This window comes from Eumetopias jubatus, unplaced genomic scaffold (assembly GCF_037043125.1).
Source record: "Eumetopias jubatus isolate StellerSeaLion01/CBP00866 unplaced genomic scaffold, mEumJub1_p1.0 scaffold_9, whole genome shotgun sequence".
Classification (NCBI taxonomy): domain Eukaryota; kingdom Metazoa; phylum Chordata; class Mammalia; order Carnivora; family Otariidae; genus Eumetopias; species Eumetopias jubatus.
Genome location: NW_028274815.1, coordinates 49,518,896 through 49,533,642, shown reverse-complemented (window position 1 = coordinate 49,533,642; position 14,747 = coordinate 49,518,896). Strand labels below are relative to the sequence as shown.

The following is a 14,747-nucleotide window of genomic DNA, read 5'->3' as shown; positions in this document are numbered from 1 at the left end:
CAGCTGTGCGACCCTGGAGAAGCAGGGCATCTCTTGGAGCCTCAGTTTCTTCGTCTGTAAAATGGACATAATGATAGCACCTACCTCATAGACATAAGTGAGCTATGACACATTCAGAGGGCTTGGCATAGGTTAGTGAATGTGGGAATTGTTATTAGCCAGTGACTAATGGTGCCGCTGCTGAAAACATTTTCTGGTGTGACATACGGAACTGGGTCACCCGTAAAGGGTGGTTGGGGGCAAGGCTGAACTTAGATCTAAAGGAAATCCTACCTCCTGAAAATGTGTGGTGATGGCTGCACTGCCATCTGGGCTGGGAGGGAGGTCCTCGATTCTGCCGGGGACCCCTGTCTGCTCTCAGACCTTCTGTCCACTAGATGGCCTTCACCTCTTGCTCCTGTGTCTCAGGATGCCCATCCTTAGGCCAGGTTCCCCCGCCCTCCCCGGTCAACGTCCAAACTGCCGCCTTTTTATATCTCTTCAAAGAGAGCAGGTTCCAGAGAACAACAGGGAAAGAAGTTAGGAAGGGCAGGGGCAGGTTATGGCACACTGAATGCCATATTCCCGGTACCCCTTACTCCCCTTTAAAATTGTTATTAAAATAACATATATAATTAATTAAAAACTCACATGGTGTAGAAAGCCAAGTTCCCCACCTCACCTTCCCTCACTCCGGATGTACCCCTATGTCTGCTTGATTTTAGTTGTTTTGGTGATTTCTTCCATGTCATTATCTAATATGCTATTCTTTTTTTTTTTAAGATTTTATTTATTTGAGAGAGAGAGAATGAGAGATAGCACGAGAGGGAAGAGGGTCAGAGGGAGAAGCAGACTCCCCGCCGAGCAGGGAGCCCCATGCGGGACTCGATCCCAGGACTCCAGGATCATGACCTGAGCTGAAGGCAGTCGCCCAACCAGCTGAGCCACCCAGGCGCCCTAATATGCTGTACTTTCATATTGTGATTTACTAAATTAAAGCATGATCTACTGACTTGCACTGGCCCTCCTGCCCTTTCCTCAGTCCCAATCTTTGAGAGTTCTTTTTTCTTTCTTTCTTTCTTCTTTTTTCAAGATTTTGTCTATTTATTTGACAAAGAGAGACACAGCGAGAGAGGGAACACAAGCAGGGGGAGTGGGAGAGGGAGAAGCAGGCCTCCCATGGAGCAGGGAGCCTGATGCGGGGCTTGATCCCAGGACCCTGGGATGCTTAAAGACTGAGCCACCCAGGTGCCCCGAGAGTTATTTTCAAACTCTTTCTATGGGTTTCCTTTGTACTTTCAAGTCATACAGTGAAGCCTCTCTTTCTGCTGACTTTGCAATCACTCACATGCTCCGTCACATGAGGCTAGCTGCAGCCCTTCCCCCACCTCCCCTCCCCATCCTGTTGTCTGTGACCCTTCCCTGTGGATCTTTCCATTGTCAAAGCTGAGAACACTCACATTGTGTTCCATCAACACATGTCTTTTGTGGTTTATCTGTAATGTGATTCTCAAAGTTGAAAATCAGTAACTGCTGGGCGCCTGGGTGGCTCAGTTGGTTAAGCGACTGCCTTCGGCTCAGGCCATGATCCTGGAGTCCCGGGATCGAGTCCCACGTCGGGCTCCCTGCTCAGCAGGGAGTCTGCTTCTCCCTCTGACCCTCCTCCCTCTCATGCTCTCTATCTCTCATTCTCTCTCTCTCAAATAAAAAAAAAAAAATCTTTAAAGAAAATCAGTAACTGCTTTATATTACTGTGATCAGGTAAGCCAAGCAGTGTGCAGGTTTACAGTTGTTTTCCTGCAGTATCCCCAGCATCCGGATCAAAAAGTTATTAAGTTAAACCATATGACTTTGCCATTTTTTGGTAGGGCGAAACAGTCCAATGTACTTCATTTCGTATGGTCCGACCTAACATAAAGATGAATATGATAAACAGCTGTGAACTCCCTGTACCTTAAGAAATGAAAATATACGCATTTAGTCAATGCCTCTGTGTGATCCAGTGGCATCCCTGTCCCTGCTCTCTAGAGAGATCCACTGCTCTGAATTTGGACTTTCTTCTTCCCATGAATGTCTTAATACTTTTACTAAATATGTATGTAGCCCTAAACAAAATATGGCATTGTTTTGCACGTTTTAAAATTTTACATAAATGGTTTCATATTATTTGCAACCTTCTGCAATTTGCTTTATTTGCTAACATTATGTTGGTGCTATTCTTCCTTTTGGATATAGTTGTAGTCTACATGTATATGAGCTGCAGCTTAATGTATGATTGTTTCCCATTTGTTTCTTCATTCTCCTGTCGATAGATCAACTTAGATTGTTTTCATTGCTTTCCTCTTAGAATCAATGCTTCTGTGAATATTCTTGCACACATGTGAGGATTTCCCTGGGGTGTATTCCTGGAAGTGGAAATGCCCATTGGAAAATCATATCCATCTTTAGCTCTACCAGAGAGTGCCAATTCTCTGAATTGCTTGTGCTTATTTACACTCCCACCTGCTTTTCACCTCCAACACTTGGTATCCCAAGACCTTCATATCTTTACCAATCTGATGGGTATGGAGTGGTATGGTGTCATTCTTCTCTGCAACACTAAATTCCAGGAGGCAACAGAGCAATTTGTAAGAAATTTAAGGGGGGAAGTGTTGGTGATAAAAGAATTTCCTACTATATGAATTATATTTCATCCTTCAGGAAATAGACATTCTCAGATGCAATCACTGCTCTAGATCTTTTACATAAAAGGTGACTTGGCTACGCTCTGATTGGAAGTAGGGAGGAAGGGGGGAGTTTGTCTTGAGGATGCATTTGTGTTGCAAGCACGCTATTTTTTCCTCAGCTCATACATTGCAAAACTCCCTAAAGAGTCTTTTATTTAGTCTTTATGAAATATTGAGAAAAATTCTCAGGGCAGGGTGAGCTTACCTTGGTCGGGAAATAGCGGCTGAATTTGAACTTCTTCAGGGTCAGGGTCATGGAGTACGTCCCAAAGAAAAGGATGAAGGACATGAGTGCCAGGTCAGGGATGAACTGGCAGGAATTCCCGAGCAGCTGTCCACCGTAGTTCAGACATTCCTTCTTGCTCAGCAGAGACCAGTCCAGTGCTGTGAGGTTAAGGGGGTTGTACTTGGAGACCAAGCACAGGAGAGAAAAGGGTCAGGGCCTTTCCGGGGAGTCAGCTATATCGTTGCCTCTAGAGTCCTTCAGGCAGCCCACACACCCCTCCCAGCCTCCACGGGGCCCAGCAACAGAATTATGTTCCTGGAGACAGGCTGTGTCAAGGAACAACGAACAGAGGGGCCCCTGGGCAGAGCAGGAGCGAACACGTGTTTCTTCAGTGTGTTCTAGATTGCGCTGCTGAGTTATTGAGGAGAAGCAGCTCAGGGGGTGGGATGTCCTCTCCTACAGCACACTTGGCTACCAGCTCAGTCAACTATGGATCTCTTTCCTGGAGTATGTCACATTTATTCTTCCTTTTCCTTCCCCTGTGCACACCTTTTCACATATTGGGGCTTACATCTTACCCTTGTCAGATCTCTCTTGGGTCAGTCACTTCCCCTTTTCATGTCTAGATGCCTAAAGTCCAGGGTACACAAAACAATTACATATATAGAAATATCTATATATGTACATGTATGTATGTATGTATATATATACACATAGATATCTCTAAGTGTATGTATATGAGTGCATATACAGACATACATGTGTATACACACATATATGTTCATATGCATGTTTCTAAGTGTAATAAAAGCAGAGTAATTTATAATAAAATTTAACATAGATTTCAAAAAATTACTGCAAATATTCAGGAACCAGGAAAATGAAGTAAACAGATGTTTGCAACCACGTGTAGTGAATGTTTGGATTAAGAGGAGTGTGGGACTTTGATATAATAGTGGTTTCCAATGAATCATGCCTCCCTGTGTCCACACTCCTCCATGTCACACCAACAGTTCTCCCATCAAAAAATGGTCTATTTCTCCACCCTTCTGAATCTGGCCTGGCCCTGGGTCTGCTCAGACCAGTGGAATGGGGAGGAAGTGGCTTTGAGCAGGGTCTGGAGCCGAGGCCTTGAGGGGCCTTGCCGGATCTGCGCTTACCCTCTTGGCAATGTGAGACTGCCATACTGTGGGAAAGCCTGGGATCAGAAAATACCATGTGAAGAGAGAAATCCAGATTTGCAAGACATCTGCTGCGTGTCAGGGCCTCCCTCAGTCACTGAAGCTAGTAAGGCTGCCCCCTGGCCGGGCAGCATGCCTCCACTGCCCCACCAGGCTGGCCCCACAGCTCTGTCCCCACTCATCTCATCCCTTGGGCTTCCCCTGGGCACCGCCACACCCTCCTGCTGTCTCGGCAGGGCTGGTCCGCTCCCTGTCCTCAGAACAGGTTTTGTGTTTTCCTTATTCGCCCTTCTGTCTGTGTTGGTCCCTGGGCCTGGAAGGTGCTTCTCTCTAGGAAACCCACTTTCCTGACCTTCAAGGCCAAATCACATTCCACTTTCTCTCTGAGGCTTTCCTCTCCAGCTTGTGGGGTGCCTCCTGTCTCCATGGCTGGAAGGACACATTTGGCCTATATTTGGCACATGGCATACTCTGCTTCTGCTGTCCCATTAGCCTTCATGCTCATCTCCTCACGTATATCACATGCAAGTTGGAGGGCAGGCAGGGGCCACGTCTGGTTTTTTATGTCCTTTTAGCCCTCAGAGTGCACATAGCACCTCGCACATAGTAAGTATCCAGCCTCAGGCACTGGCTGATTCCATTCTTCCTCACTCGAAATCAGGTATTTGAAAGACCTTAGGTTAAGTTGCCAACTGAGCAGTCAGCTGCCTCTGCAGGAGTGACTAAAGGAGCAACCTCAGGGACACAGAAAGTCCAAAGATCTCCCTCAAAGCCCACCAGGAGCTGCTCTTCTGCTTTTGGACTTCCCAGCATTGGAGCTGCTCAGGCCGGGCCCCTCTCCTGAGGGCCACTGCTCATCGTTCTGGGGAGGGGCAGACCAGACCTAACGGGGACTCGTGAGCACACAGGACGGATCAGATTCAGCGAGGGGGGTAGCATTAATAACCTTTCTGGGGCTGGGGAGTGGCACTGTTAGGTGGGGAATGGGGGTGCTAGGTTGAGAGGCAAGGAAGAGGGTAAGAAGCCAGCTAGGAAACCGGGTTTATACTGTTGTTTCTGCAGCCCTGTTTACCACTCCTCACCTCTACCTCCCCTTCATGTGTGTGAGCCTGCGTGTGTGATATTTATACACATGGATTTAATAGGATGAGACACATGTAAACGGGGAGGTTTTGACAATATATACTTACAATAAAAGTACGCGTTTACAGAGCTCCATGACCCTGATGTGCAGATGGGACTGACTTCTACAAGTCTGGCTTGCCGTAAAATGGCAAGCCCAGCCTCTGTTTCCCAACTTCTCTCACTCTCCCCACAGACAGAAGCCCTCGAATGTCTGAGTAAGAGGAGAGGACACTTACCAGAGAAGTGTTGGTGTTCGGTGGCAGCAGGGCTGAAGCATTGAACATGGTTGTATTTGCTGTGGATGAGCACAGGACATGGGATGGGTCAGCAGCTGCTGGGTTGGGAGCCTTCAGCCCCCACCAGGCCCCCAGCTTTTCCATCTCCCACCATTGCTCAGAGCCCAGGAGTGGCTTCCCTTGTGAGGGCAGCTCATTGCGCCCTGGCCCCTCTCCATTAAGTAGCTCCAGTGCAGCAGGTTTGGGAAGTGAGGGAGGAGGCCAGCTAGCCAGTTTGCTGACAATAAATCTGAAATGTACTGCAAGCCATTTGGCTCCTGCTGGCTCTCCATGGTTGGTTAGGAAGCCAGAGTGAAGTAGAGGCTATTCTTGAAGCTTCCCTCAACTTCCAACAACCTGACACAGGGTGGATGTGATCACAGGGCCCCTCTGTGTTGCCACTTCTGGGCCAGTTGGGGCTGGGAGCGACTAAGGAATTCAGTCTTGACCCAGGGCAGAATATTCCTAAAATTCTACAAACCAGAGGTTTGTTATAATTATTCTGAAGAAAGCTTCACTTACAGAAATCAGGACATCTGCTGCCTTACTTCACACCACTGACCAAGAGAACACGATGCACAATTAACAACAGAGCAGAGGAAGTGGGCAAGAAGGCTAACTCAGGGCTACCCACACAAACACTAGAGGACTCCCAGCTAATGCTTGAGCCTGGAGAGTCCGGGCGCCTTTCCATTGCCCAAGCTTGTCAGACCAGACACTCCCTTGATGTCTTCTGTTTAGGCTTAGCCATTCTTTTATATTGGGTAGAGTTATCTGAAAGTCACTTTGAGATGAAGAAGGATGAAATATAACATGGAAAAATTCCAGAAAGGGTCCAAGTATCAATATTTTTAAATTCTAGTGTTTACAAAGTGGTACTCACTTGGGATTGAAAGCAGCCCATCAGTGTGTGCAGCATCCATAAATAGAATACAAATCAGTTACAATGGAAACAAGATTAAATTTAAAAAGAGCGCACCCACACAACAAGCTCTTAGGATGAAGAGTGGGTAAGACTGAGAGGGTATCTTGGCCAGACTGGGCTTTGCAGTAAAACTGGGAACGTGGAAACTTTTGTAAGCAAGTGGCCCAGGGACTGGGAAAGAAACCCTCCTCACTTAGTTCTCCCCTCCCCCATCTCCTGTTGTTGAGAACTTTCCTTTCATATTCTAATCAAAACTAACTTGTCCTGATTCCAGTCCCTTTACTCTTGGTGAAGAAACTGAAAATCTAATCTGATCAGGGTTAGTGGCTAATAATGACTACGTATTACTAATTAATAGTTCAATAGAGCAATGGTTCTCAAACCTAAGCATGCGTCAGAATCACCTGGAAGGCTTCTTACTGTACAGCTGGCCCTACCCCAGAGTTTCTGATTAGCAGGTATGGGGTGAGGCCCAAGAATTTGTATTTCTAACAAGTTCCCGGAGGTGCTAAGGCTGCTTCTGGGGACCACGCTTTGAGAACCATGGCAATAGAGTGACCCAAAATAATGAGGTGACATCAGGCACCTGGGCAAGGCCAGAGGGGGCGCTATTTGGAGGCAAGTAGATTTTATTACGGCCGTCAAATCCAACCTTGTATGCTCCTACGTCCCCTGTTCTTAGGGCATGTCTATGTTTGGTTTCTCCTATGGACAGATGGTTCTCAGAATGACCAAAGTGCCACATATGACCCCAGAATTTGGACTGTTTCTAAAAGAGATCAAGGCCGTGTACTTCCAAAAGCCATGTTTGTGGGAACATTTGTGTTCAGTCGGTGCAACAAAGCCACCATCCAGTGGGCACAAGCAGCAAATGGGAGTGCCCTGAGGGGGCCCAGGCCACAGAGGAGAGATTCACTCCAGGGCAGAATGAAAAGGGCCTGCAGGTAGGATCTCTTCCATCCCCTGGGCACCAAACATGTTCTGGCTTGGGACAAACAATAGCTTCACCTATTGTTGGATTTTAATGAAATAACTCTAAATTAATGATAGAAAAAAATTGTCTAGACTTCTTTACAAAACCAGTGCAGTGACAGAGGGAGAGAGGGTATAACCAAAACTATACTCCCTGAGGTCAGGACATCTTCCTCTCCATGAGGCCTAGTCTAAAGCAGGTGCATGGTTGACTGTATAGTAAATATTTTTGATTGACTTATGATCAATCTTTTATCAATAACATGTGTTAGAGTGCTAAACAACATAAAATCTACTTGTGTCAAACTCCAGTCTGATCTGGGTATAGATTCGAAAGCCTCACAAGAGTTCCATGAGACTGGCAGAGCCAGCATTGATATCCCTCTTTCACAGCTAGGGAAACTGAGGTTCAGTGTGACCTTAGGTGGTCTCTGGACCTCAATTTGCTCTCTGTGAGTCCAGCTTGGTGGTGCTCAGAGATATATGGATGGGTCTCTCTCTCTCTAGATCTAGATCTATCTATGGGTGTCCCTGCTCTGCAGCATCCTGGCCACCCCAGGCACAGTCCACTGAAGGCTCTGAGAACATGACTAGGACTGTGAAGGGAGGCCAGTGGTTGCGACTATAGGAAGCCCTAACTATACAGATGACACTTTTTTGGTCAGTTAGGAATTCCACAGGAAAAGCACCAAGTATTATCAGGTTGACCAGTTGGTTGATTCAACCTCCCACCCAGTGCAGGAATTTTTTTTTTTTTTTTTTTTTTTTTCCAGAGAGCAGGCTAGCAGGGATGGTGGGGAGCAGAGGGAGAGGGGGAGGGGGCGAGAGAATCTCAAGCAGGCTCCACCTGCCTGATCCAGGGCTCGATCTTATGACCCTGAGATCATGACCTGAGCCAAAATCAAGAGTTAGTGCTTAACTGACTGAGCCACCGGGTGCCCCAGGAATTCTTTTTACATCACCCTTGGCAGATGGACATCCAGGTAGTGTTCAGGTCACTTGTTACCACCCAAGGGGGCTGATACCTCTCATGGTGGTATCTACTACATTTCAGTAGAGAGCTGTGGTGGGGGGGAGAGTGAGTGGGTGGGGGCCCAGGGCACATCTGGGATTACCGGTCACCTGTGTCGGGGGCAACACACTCGCATCTGTACGTGGTGATGGCGTCAGGCTTAAAGTCCATATTGATGGGGTAGTACTTGAAGGCACCAATCATCTTCTTGATGGCATCATAGATGAAGATGAAGCTGATAAGGGTGGAGAAGCCCTCTTCTGTGAAGCGGGTGATATACTTGATGATAAAGCTGGCATCTGTGGCCACCAGGATAAGGCACTGGATGGCCGAGTGGAGGCCAATCCAGAGGCGGAACTCCATGTAGTCCAGACCATTGCTTCTGGAAGACAGAGGGAAGGAAGGGGCCTTGAGCCCAGGGCTCTTGTATGTGCTTGGCTCCCCAGACCCACTCTTAGTGGCTCACCTGTCCCTCCTGTGGCACAGATGCCCTCCTAGGAAATGTGAGAGGACTAGGGACAGGGACAATTCCTGGGGATGTCTCATCTTCACAAATTCTGGGAAAGAATCTCATGGGGGTGGCAGGAAGGTGCTAAGACATCTCAATTCCTACACATTTGGTAACAAACACCCAGGGTGAATGAACAACAGGGAATATCAGAGTGACAGAGCTGGGGGAGGCCTTTAACTGGCCTCATGTTGTAGATGAGGCAACTGAATCCAGAGTGGTGACAGGAGCTGCCTGGTTCAGGGTATACACTTTGGACCTCCAGCTCAAGACCGCACTGACTTCCAAACGTAATTGTTTAAAAACACCTTAGTGAGAATTGTCTCCTCTTGTCTTGCCTTGATGTCTCCCTATCAGCTATGCTAAAATGCACTAGGATGGCTAAAGGCAGGTAGCTGGAGGGAGTCAGGAGGGACCACCTGACAGTCCTTCCCATAGGTAATAAAGGCAGTTTTGGTACCTCCTCACCCTTGCCTCCCTTTTGGGCCTATTCCCTTGTCCTGGCCTTGGTATACTGCCCCAGGTGTGAGAGCAGGCACCAGGGGCTACCAAGGGCACCTACTTGCTGAAGTCGAAGAGGAGCTTCTCAAAGATGAGGATGGGCCCTGTGCTGCTGAGGATGATGAGAGGCTGTCCCGAGAAGAGGCAGAACAAGGAGCCGGCCATGGCAGTGCCCAGGAAACTCTCCATCACTCCCTGGGGGCATGAAGAGTATGAGGCTCAATGGAAGCAGGAGAAGGGGCCTCTTGGCATAGGCTAGAATCCAACCAAGGGCTTAGGCCACAGTGTCATCTTTTATTTTGGGCCCTCTTCTCCCAAAATCACTATGTTGTATATCTGAAAACTAATATAACATTGCATGTCAACTACTCTTTAATAATAAAAATTAACAAAAAAATATAGTGCAATTAATACTACTTAATACATAAAATAAACGTTGAAAAAGTTTGATCTATTTATGTCATCCTTACATTTGGACTTTAGTAACATGATTTAGCTTTAGGTCTTTTAATACTGTTGGCTTGGGGCGCCTGGGTGGCTCAGTCATTAAGCGTCTGCCTTTGGCTCAGGTCATGATCCCAAGGTCCTGGGATCGAGCCCCACATCTGGCTCCCTGCTCACTGGGAAGCCTGCTTCTCCCTCTCCCACTCCCCTTGCTTGTGTTCCCTCTCTTGCTGTCTCTCTCTCTCTCTCTGTCAAATAAATAAATAAGATCTTTAAAAAAAAATACTGTTGGCTTATTATTTTTTGAAGGGTAAAGGATTACTAAAAATGATAGTCTGAACCCCATGGTGGATGAAACCCAAATCTTGGTTTTGGGATTACGGGATGAAGCTCCTTACCGCCATCTGGTGGCAGAAGATTTTATGGAGGTTTTGCACTCCGGTCCCCAGCTCACACACACCTGATAATTGTCAGTGGCATCCCCCAGAAGCCCACCAAAGGTGATTGCGTTGGTGATGCAGCCGAGGTAGATGAATAGGATGGCAGAGATGGACTGGATGTGGAAGCCGTCGTAGAAGTCACTTGGGAACCAGGGCAGCTTCCTCTTGATATCCAGACACAGGCCACCGAAGAACCTGCTCAAGACAGGCCCAGGGGCTGCTTTCTCCCCACAAACACCAGCAGAGGGGCAGGGCTATTTACAGGAGCCTGCAGAATCTGAGGCGAGGAAGGGAACTTGACTAGAGGGAACTTTCTACCAGAACATTTAAAGGCAGGGAAGGGTTTTTTGCAAGAATGAAAGTTTGTGGTCAGCATCATCCTCACTAGAAAGGTGGTCATGACAGCCTGGGTGTGAGAGAGGGGAGGCCTGAGGGGGACATGTCCTGGAGTAGACCTAACATTCCATGGGGAATGGAAATCGTGGGGTCCACAAAAGTCCTAGACGTCCTCCTCAGAGATGTCCCTGATCATCTGCAGGGCATCTGCCTGTGCTTGGTGAACATAGGTGTGTCCAACTTTAGGAGAGAGACATCCGAGATTCATCAAGGGCAAGTTCTGAATCTTATAACTGGTTTCTTTATTCTCTGGAACAATTGAGTGGGGAATTTCAGGTTTAGGGACAGTGTTTATTGGGTCTACTATTCCCCACAGCTCCTAAGGCAATGCTTGGCATGGAGCAGGGTTTCTTGGCTTTGGTACTACTGACATGTTGGACTGGGTAATCCTTTGTTGTGGGGCTGCCCTGTGCCTCGTAGCATCTGTCCACTAGATGCCAGCAGCATCCCCCCTCTAGTTGTGGCACACAAAAATGTCTCTGGACATTGCCAAATGTCTCCTGGGGGAGGGTGGGGGTGCAGGCAAAGTTACCCCCAATTTGGAACCACTGGCTGGCATAGAGCCAAAGGCATATAAAACATGACTCCATTCTCAAAATCATAATTTACACACAGCTTTGCAGGGCCATGTCCTTTCCTAAATTCAGAGAAACCTGAATTATTCTAAAAGCCCGCAAGGAAACCCAACCCAAAGTCTCTCACCCCCTCTCTCTCTTAAAGAAAGAAAAAAGAAAAAAATTCAAATGGTACTGTTATGAATTGTGTCACCCCCAAAGACACATTGAAATCCTAACCCCAGTACCTGTGAATGTGACCTTATAGGGAAATAGGGTCTTTGCTGATGTAATCAAGTTAAGAGGAGGCCATGGGGGTGGGTCCTAATCCAATATGACTAGTGTCCTCAGAAGAAGAGGAAAGTGCCCCAGGAAGACACACGGGGAGAACACCAAGTGAGGACAGACGCAGAGACTGGAGCCACGCCGCTGCAAGCCAAGGATTATGAGGATCGCCGGCCACTGCCAGAAGCTGGAGAGAGGGAAGGAAGGATGCCACCCAGAGTCTCAGAGGGAGCTGGCCCTGCCAATGCCTTGATTTGGAAATTCTACCCTCCAGAACTGTGAGAGAAAACTTCTATTGCTTAAGCCATCTAGAATGTGACACTTTGTTAGGACAGCCCTAGAAGACTCATACAGGAACAGAGTCTAGAGAAAAGTTCGGGTGCCTCCACTCCTGTGCTGGGCCCCACTTCCCTTCTCCTGCCTCAACCCTTTCGCCAGATCCAGAGGGGTTTTTGAGGGCGTGGGGAGGAAAAGAGCGCAGTGGCCAGACCCCATGGCCAGGAGGGGGCGCTGCAGGCAGAGCTGGGGGAAGGTTCCCGCAGCTGGGTGAGAAGGAGACAAGCCTAAAGGTTGGCTGGCGTCACCGTCAGGCCTGGGGTGGGCACCTTCCCGTCCAGATAAGCTCTTCCCCGATTTCGTGCATGGCTGGCATCTCTCCGTCATCCCCGCTGCTCCCTCCGCCGGCCCCGCCGCCACTGCCAGAGCCTCCGCCGCCGCCTCCTGCAGCCGCCCCGCCGCCTCCCCCTGCAGAGCCATTCATCTGGCCTAGCTCCATCAGCGAGAACACGGATTTCCTGTAAGGAGCAAGGAGGCAGAGGACGGTGGCCCTCCCAATCCTGGGACGAGCTTAGGCCCTCTAGAACTGTCCCGAGAACACCTCTTACTCTCCAACAAAAATCATGAAATATCTTAAAAGACAGAGACAGATGCAGATGATGTCACGGTACCCATGCACAGGTCACCCAGATGTTACAGATGTTCACATGCAGCATATTGCTTGCTTGCTTTTTCTTTCTTCCTTCCTTCCTTCCTTCCTTTCTTTCTTTTTTTCCTTTCTTTCCCTTTCCCTTTCCCTCCCTCCCTTCCTTCTTTCCTTCCTTTCTCTTTCTTTCTTTCTTCCTTCCTTCCTTCCTTTTCTTTCTTCTTTTTTTCTTTCAGAAATAAAATGACACCAGGAGAAGAAATACCACAAACCCGTCTATGCTGACCAGAAAAGCCATGGACAGACTCAGAACTCCCTTTGAACCGCTTCCCTCCTGGCCACCTCTCCATCCACACACACACCTCTTATCAGCAGAGGGCACCTTCTTGGGGGGCTCAATTCGGATATTTGGGTCCCATTCTCCAGGAGGAAGGACGATGACCTCATCCAGAAACTCATCAATCCCTGCTATCAGGTCTTCCCGATTCCGGGCTTTATAGGCCACGTCACTGAAGAGCTGGCAAGGAAAGAGGAAGGGGACATCTTGCTGAGGTCTGCTTCTTAGCCACCTCCTGGGAGCACATCACGTATAGTGTCAGAGAAAATCCCTCTGAACCTTTACTCCTATCAGCTTACTCTCTGTCTGTAGGGAAGGAAGCACAGAGCCCTGCAGGTGAAATTCACAGTGGGGAGCAGCGGGCCTTGGGCGAAGACCTGAAGGCCAGGTCTCTGTGTCCTAGCTGTAGGACTTTGGCTGAATCACCTAACCTTTCTGCTTTCAGTTTGGCATGGAGCAAGCTCATTTGAAAACCTGTTCAGAGCCCAGTCCCAGAATCTCAGATATTTTAGATCTGATTATAACTTTCTAGCGCCTCATCCTTGGAAGGTTAGGCTGCATCCTTCCAGATGTCTCCAGGGCGTTCTTTCTGACGTACAGATCCCGCCTGTGTTGAACATCTTCTAGGCTCCCCATCACTCCTGGGACAGAGAGAGCTCTAGGCTGTGCCTCCAGGCTCTGTGTCATCTCAGGCTCCCCTCCTGCTCTTGAAATTCTTACACTGAGCCTAAGTTGAACCACTTTTATCCAGCTTCTCCATCTCCAAGCTTTGGCTGCTTTTCCCTTCTTCTGGAATGCCTGCCTCTTAGGCTTGTGCAGGGTCGACCTCACTCCTGCTCATCCTTAGTGTAAAGCCCTCTCCTGTGTGAGGCCTCGCTTGGCTGCCGGGACAGTTAGCATGTGGTTCACTTCAGAATTACAGGTCTGTCCCTCCCACTTGATTGGTGCTTCTAAAGGGCAGTGGCGGCCCCCTGATTCTCATGACCCTCAGCGCCCTGCACAAGCCTGGCAACACAGTAGGTGCCCCAATGGGCCTGTTGGATAAGTGAGTGAACGAAGGCCCAGTGCTTGATGCAGGAGCCATGACAGTCAGGAGTACATGCTTCTCGTTACCACTTACATCGTCTACCATGAGGGTTGCTATGGCACGGCCAATTTCATTGTAGGATTTTGCTCTCCCAGAAGGTCCAAGCAGTATGAACAGAAATCTGCAAAGAGGAAGGAGGAGGAGGTGGAGGAAGCGAGAAGGACAAATTGAAGCAGGTGAAGAGAGGGATTCTCTGGCCCTGGACATTATTCATTCTTAACTCATGAATTGACCACACACTTGTCCCTTCCCTCCTTTGAACCCTGTATTTGCTCTGGAAAGACATCTCTTCTTCACTTCCACCAGCTCCCCCTCGAGCATCCTCACCATTGTCTTGTTGTCCAAATCCAGCCAACGGTGTCTGTCTCAGCTCCTTCTTTTTTATGATTATTTTAAATTAACTCTAAAACTCTCTCCTAGTCAGATGATTTCCCTCCCCAACAATTGACTGATTTTCCTTCTATATTTTAGGGATGTTTCCAACAGCCCTTTGTGCCCACTACACGGACAGCTGGTTTCCCTCAGGCAGGTGAGGGGGGGTCAGATTTCAGTGGCCCTCACCTGGTGGGGACAGGCACCTCAGTCACTCCTCCCAGCATGGCTGACTGGATGAGACGCACGAAGGCGATGAACGGCTGGTCCAGGAAGTCCACCTCGCCCACGAGCACGTTGGAGGCTTCTGAGTCCTTGGGGATCTTCTTCATGAATTTGTTTTTCCGCTGGTCAGGGAGGGGGGAAACAAGATGCCCACGGATACTCTCATCAGTGGTTTCAGCTCTCATACAGATTGCTGTGAAGGCCTGACTTTAACAAATTCTGCAAGCATTTCTCAGGAGACTGAAATAACCAAAT

The 14,747-nt window shown here is 48.4% G+C and overlaps 1 protein-coding gene across 1 annotated transcript in view; it reads right to left on the bottom strand.

Moving 5' to 3' along the window:
* SLC4A5 (solute carrier family 4 member 5) overlaps positions 1 to 14,747 on the bottom strand; it is a 77,518-nt gene that overhangs the window by 18,283 nt on the left and 44,488 nt on the right. Inside the window, exons 8-16 of the mRNA XM_088026451.1 lie at positions 14,457 to 14,614; positions 13,929 to 14,016; positions 12,834 to 12,988; positions 12,155 to 12,343; positions 10,335 to 10,509; positions 9,492 to 9,625; positions 8,532 to 8,803; positions 5,474 to 5,532; positions 2,911 to 3,111 (exon numbers count right to left, since the gene is read on the bottom strand). Of these exons, the coding sequence (XP_087882577.1) occupies positions 2,911 to 3,111; positions 5,474 to 5,532; positions 8,532 to 8,803; positions 9,492 to 9,625; positions 10,335 to 10,509; positions 12,155 to 12,343; positions 12,834 to 12,988; positions 13,929 to 14,016; positions 14,457 to 14,614 (1,431 nt within the window). The remainder of the gene's footprint in view (positions 1 to 2,910; positions 3,112 to 5,473; positions 5,533 to 8,531; positions 8,804 to 9,491; positions 9,626 to 10,334; positions 10,510 to 12,154; positions 12,344 to 12,833; positions 12,989 to 13,928; positions 14,017 to 14,456; positions 14,615 to 14,747) is intronic.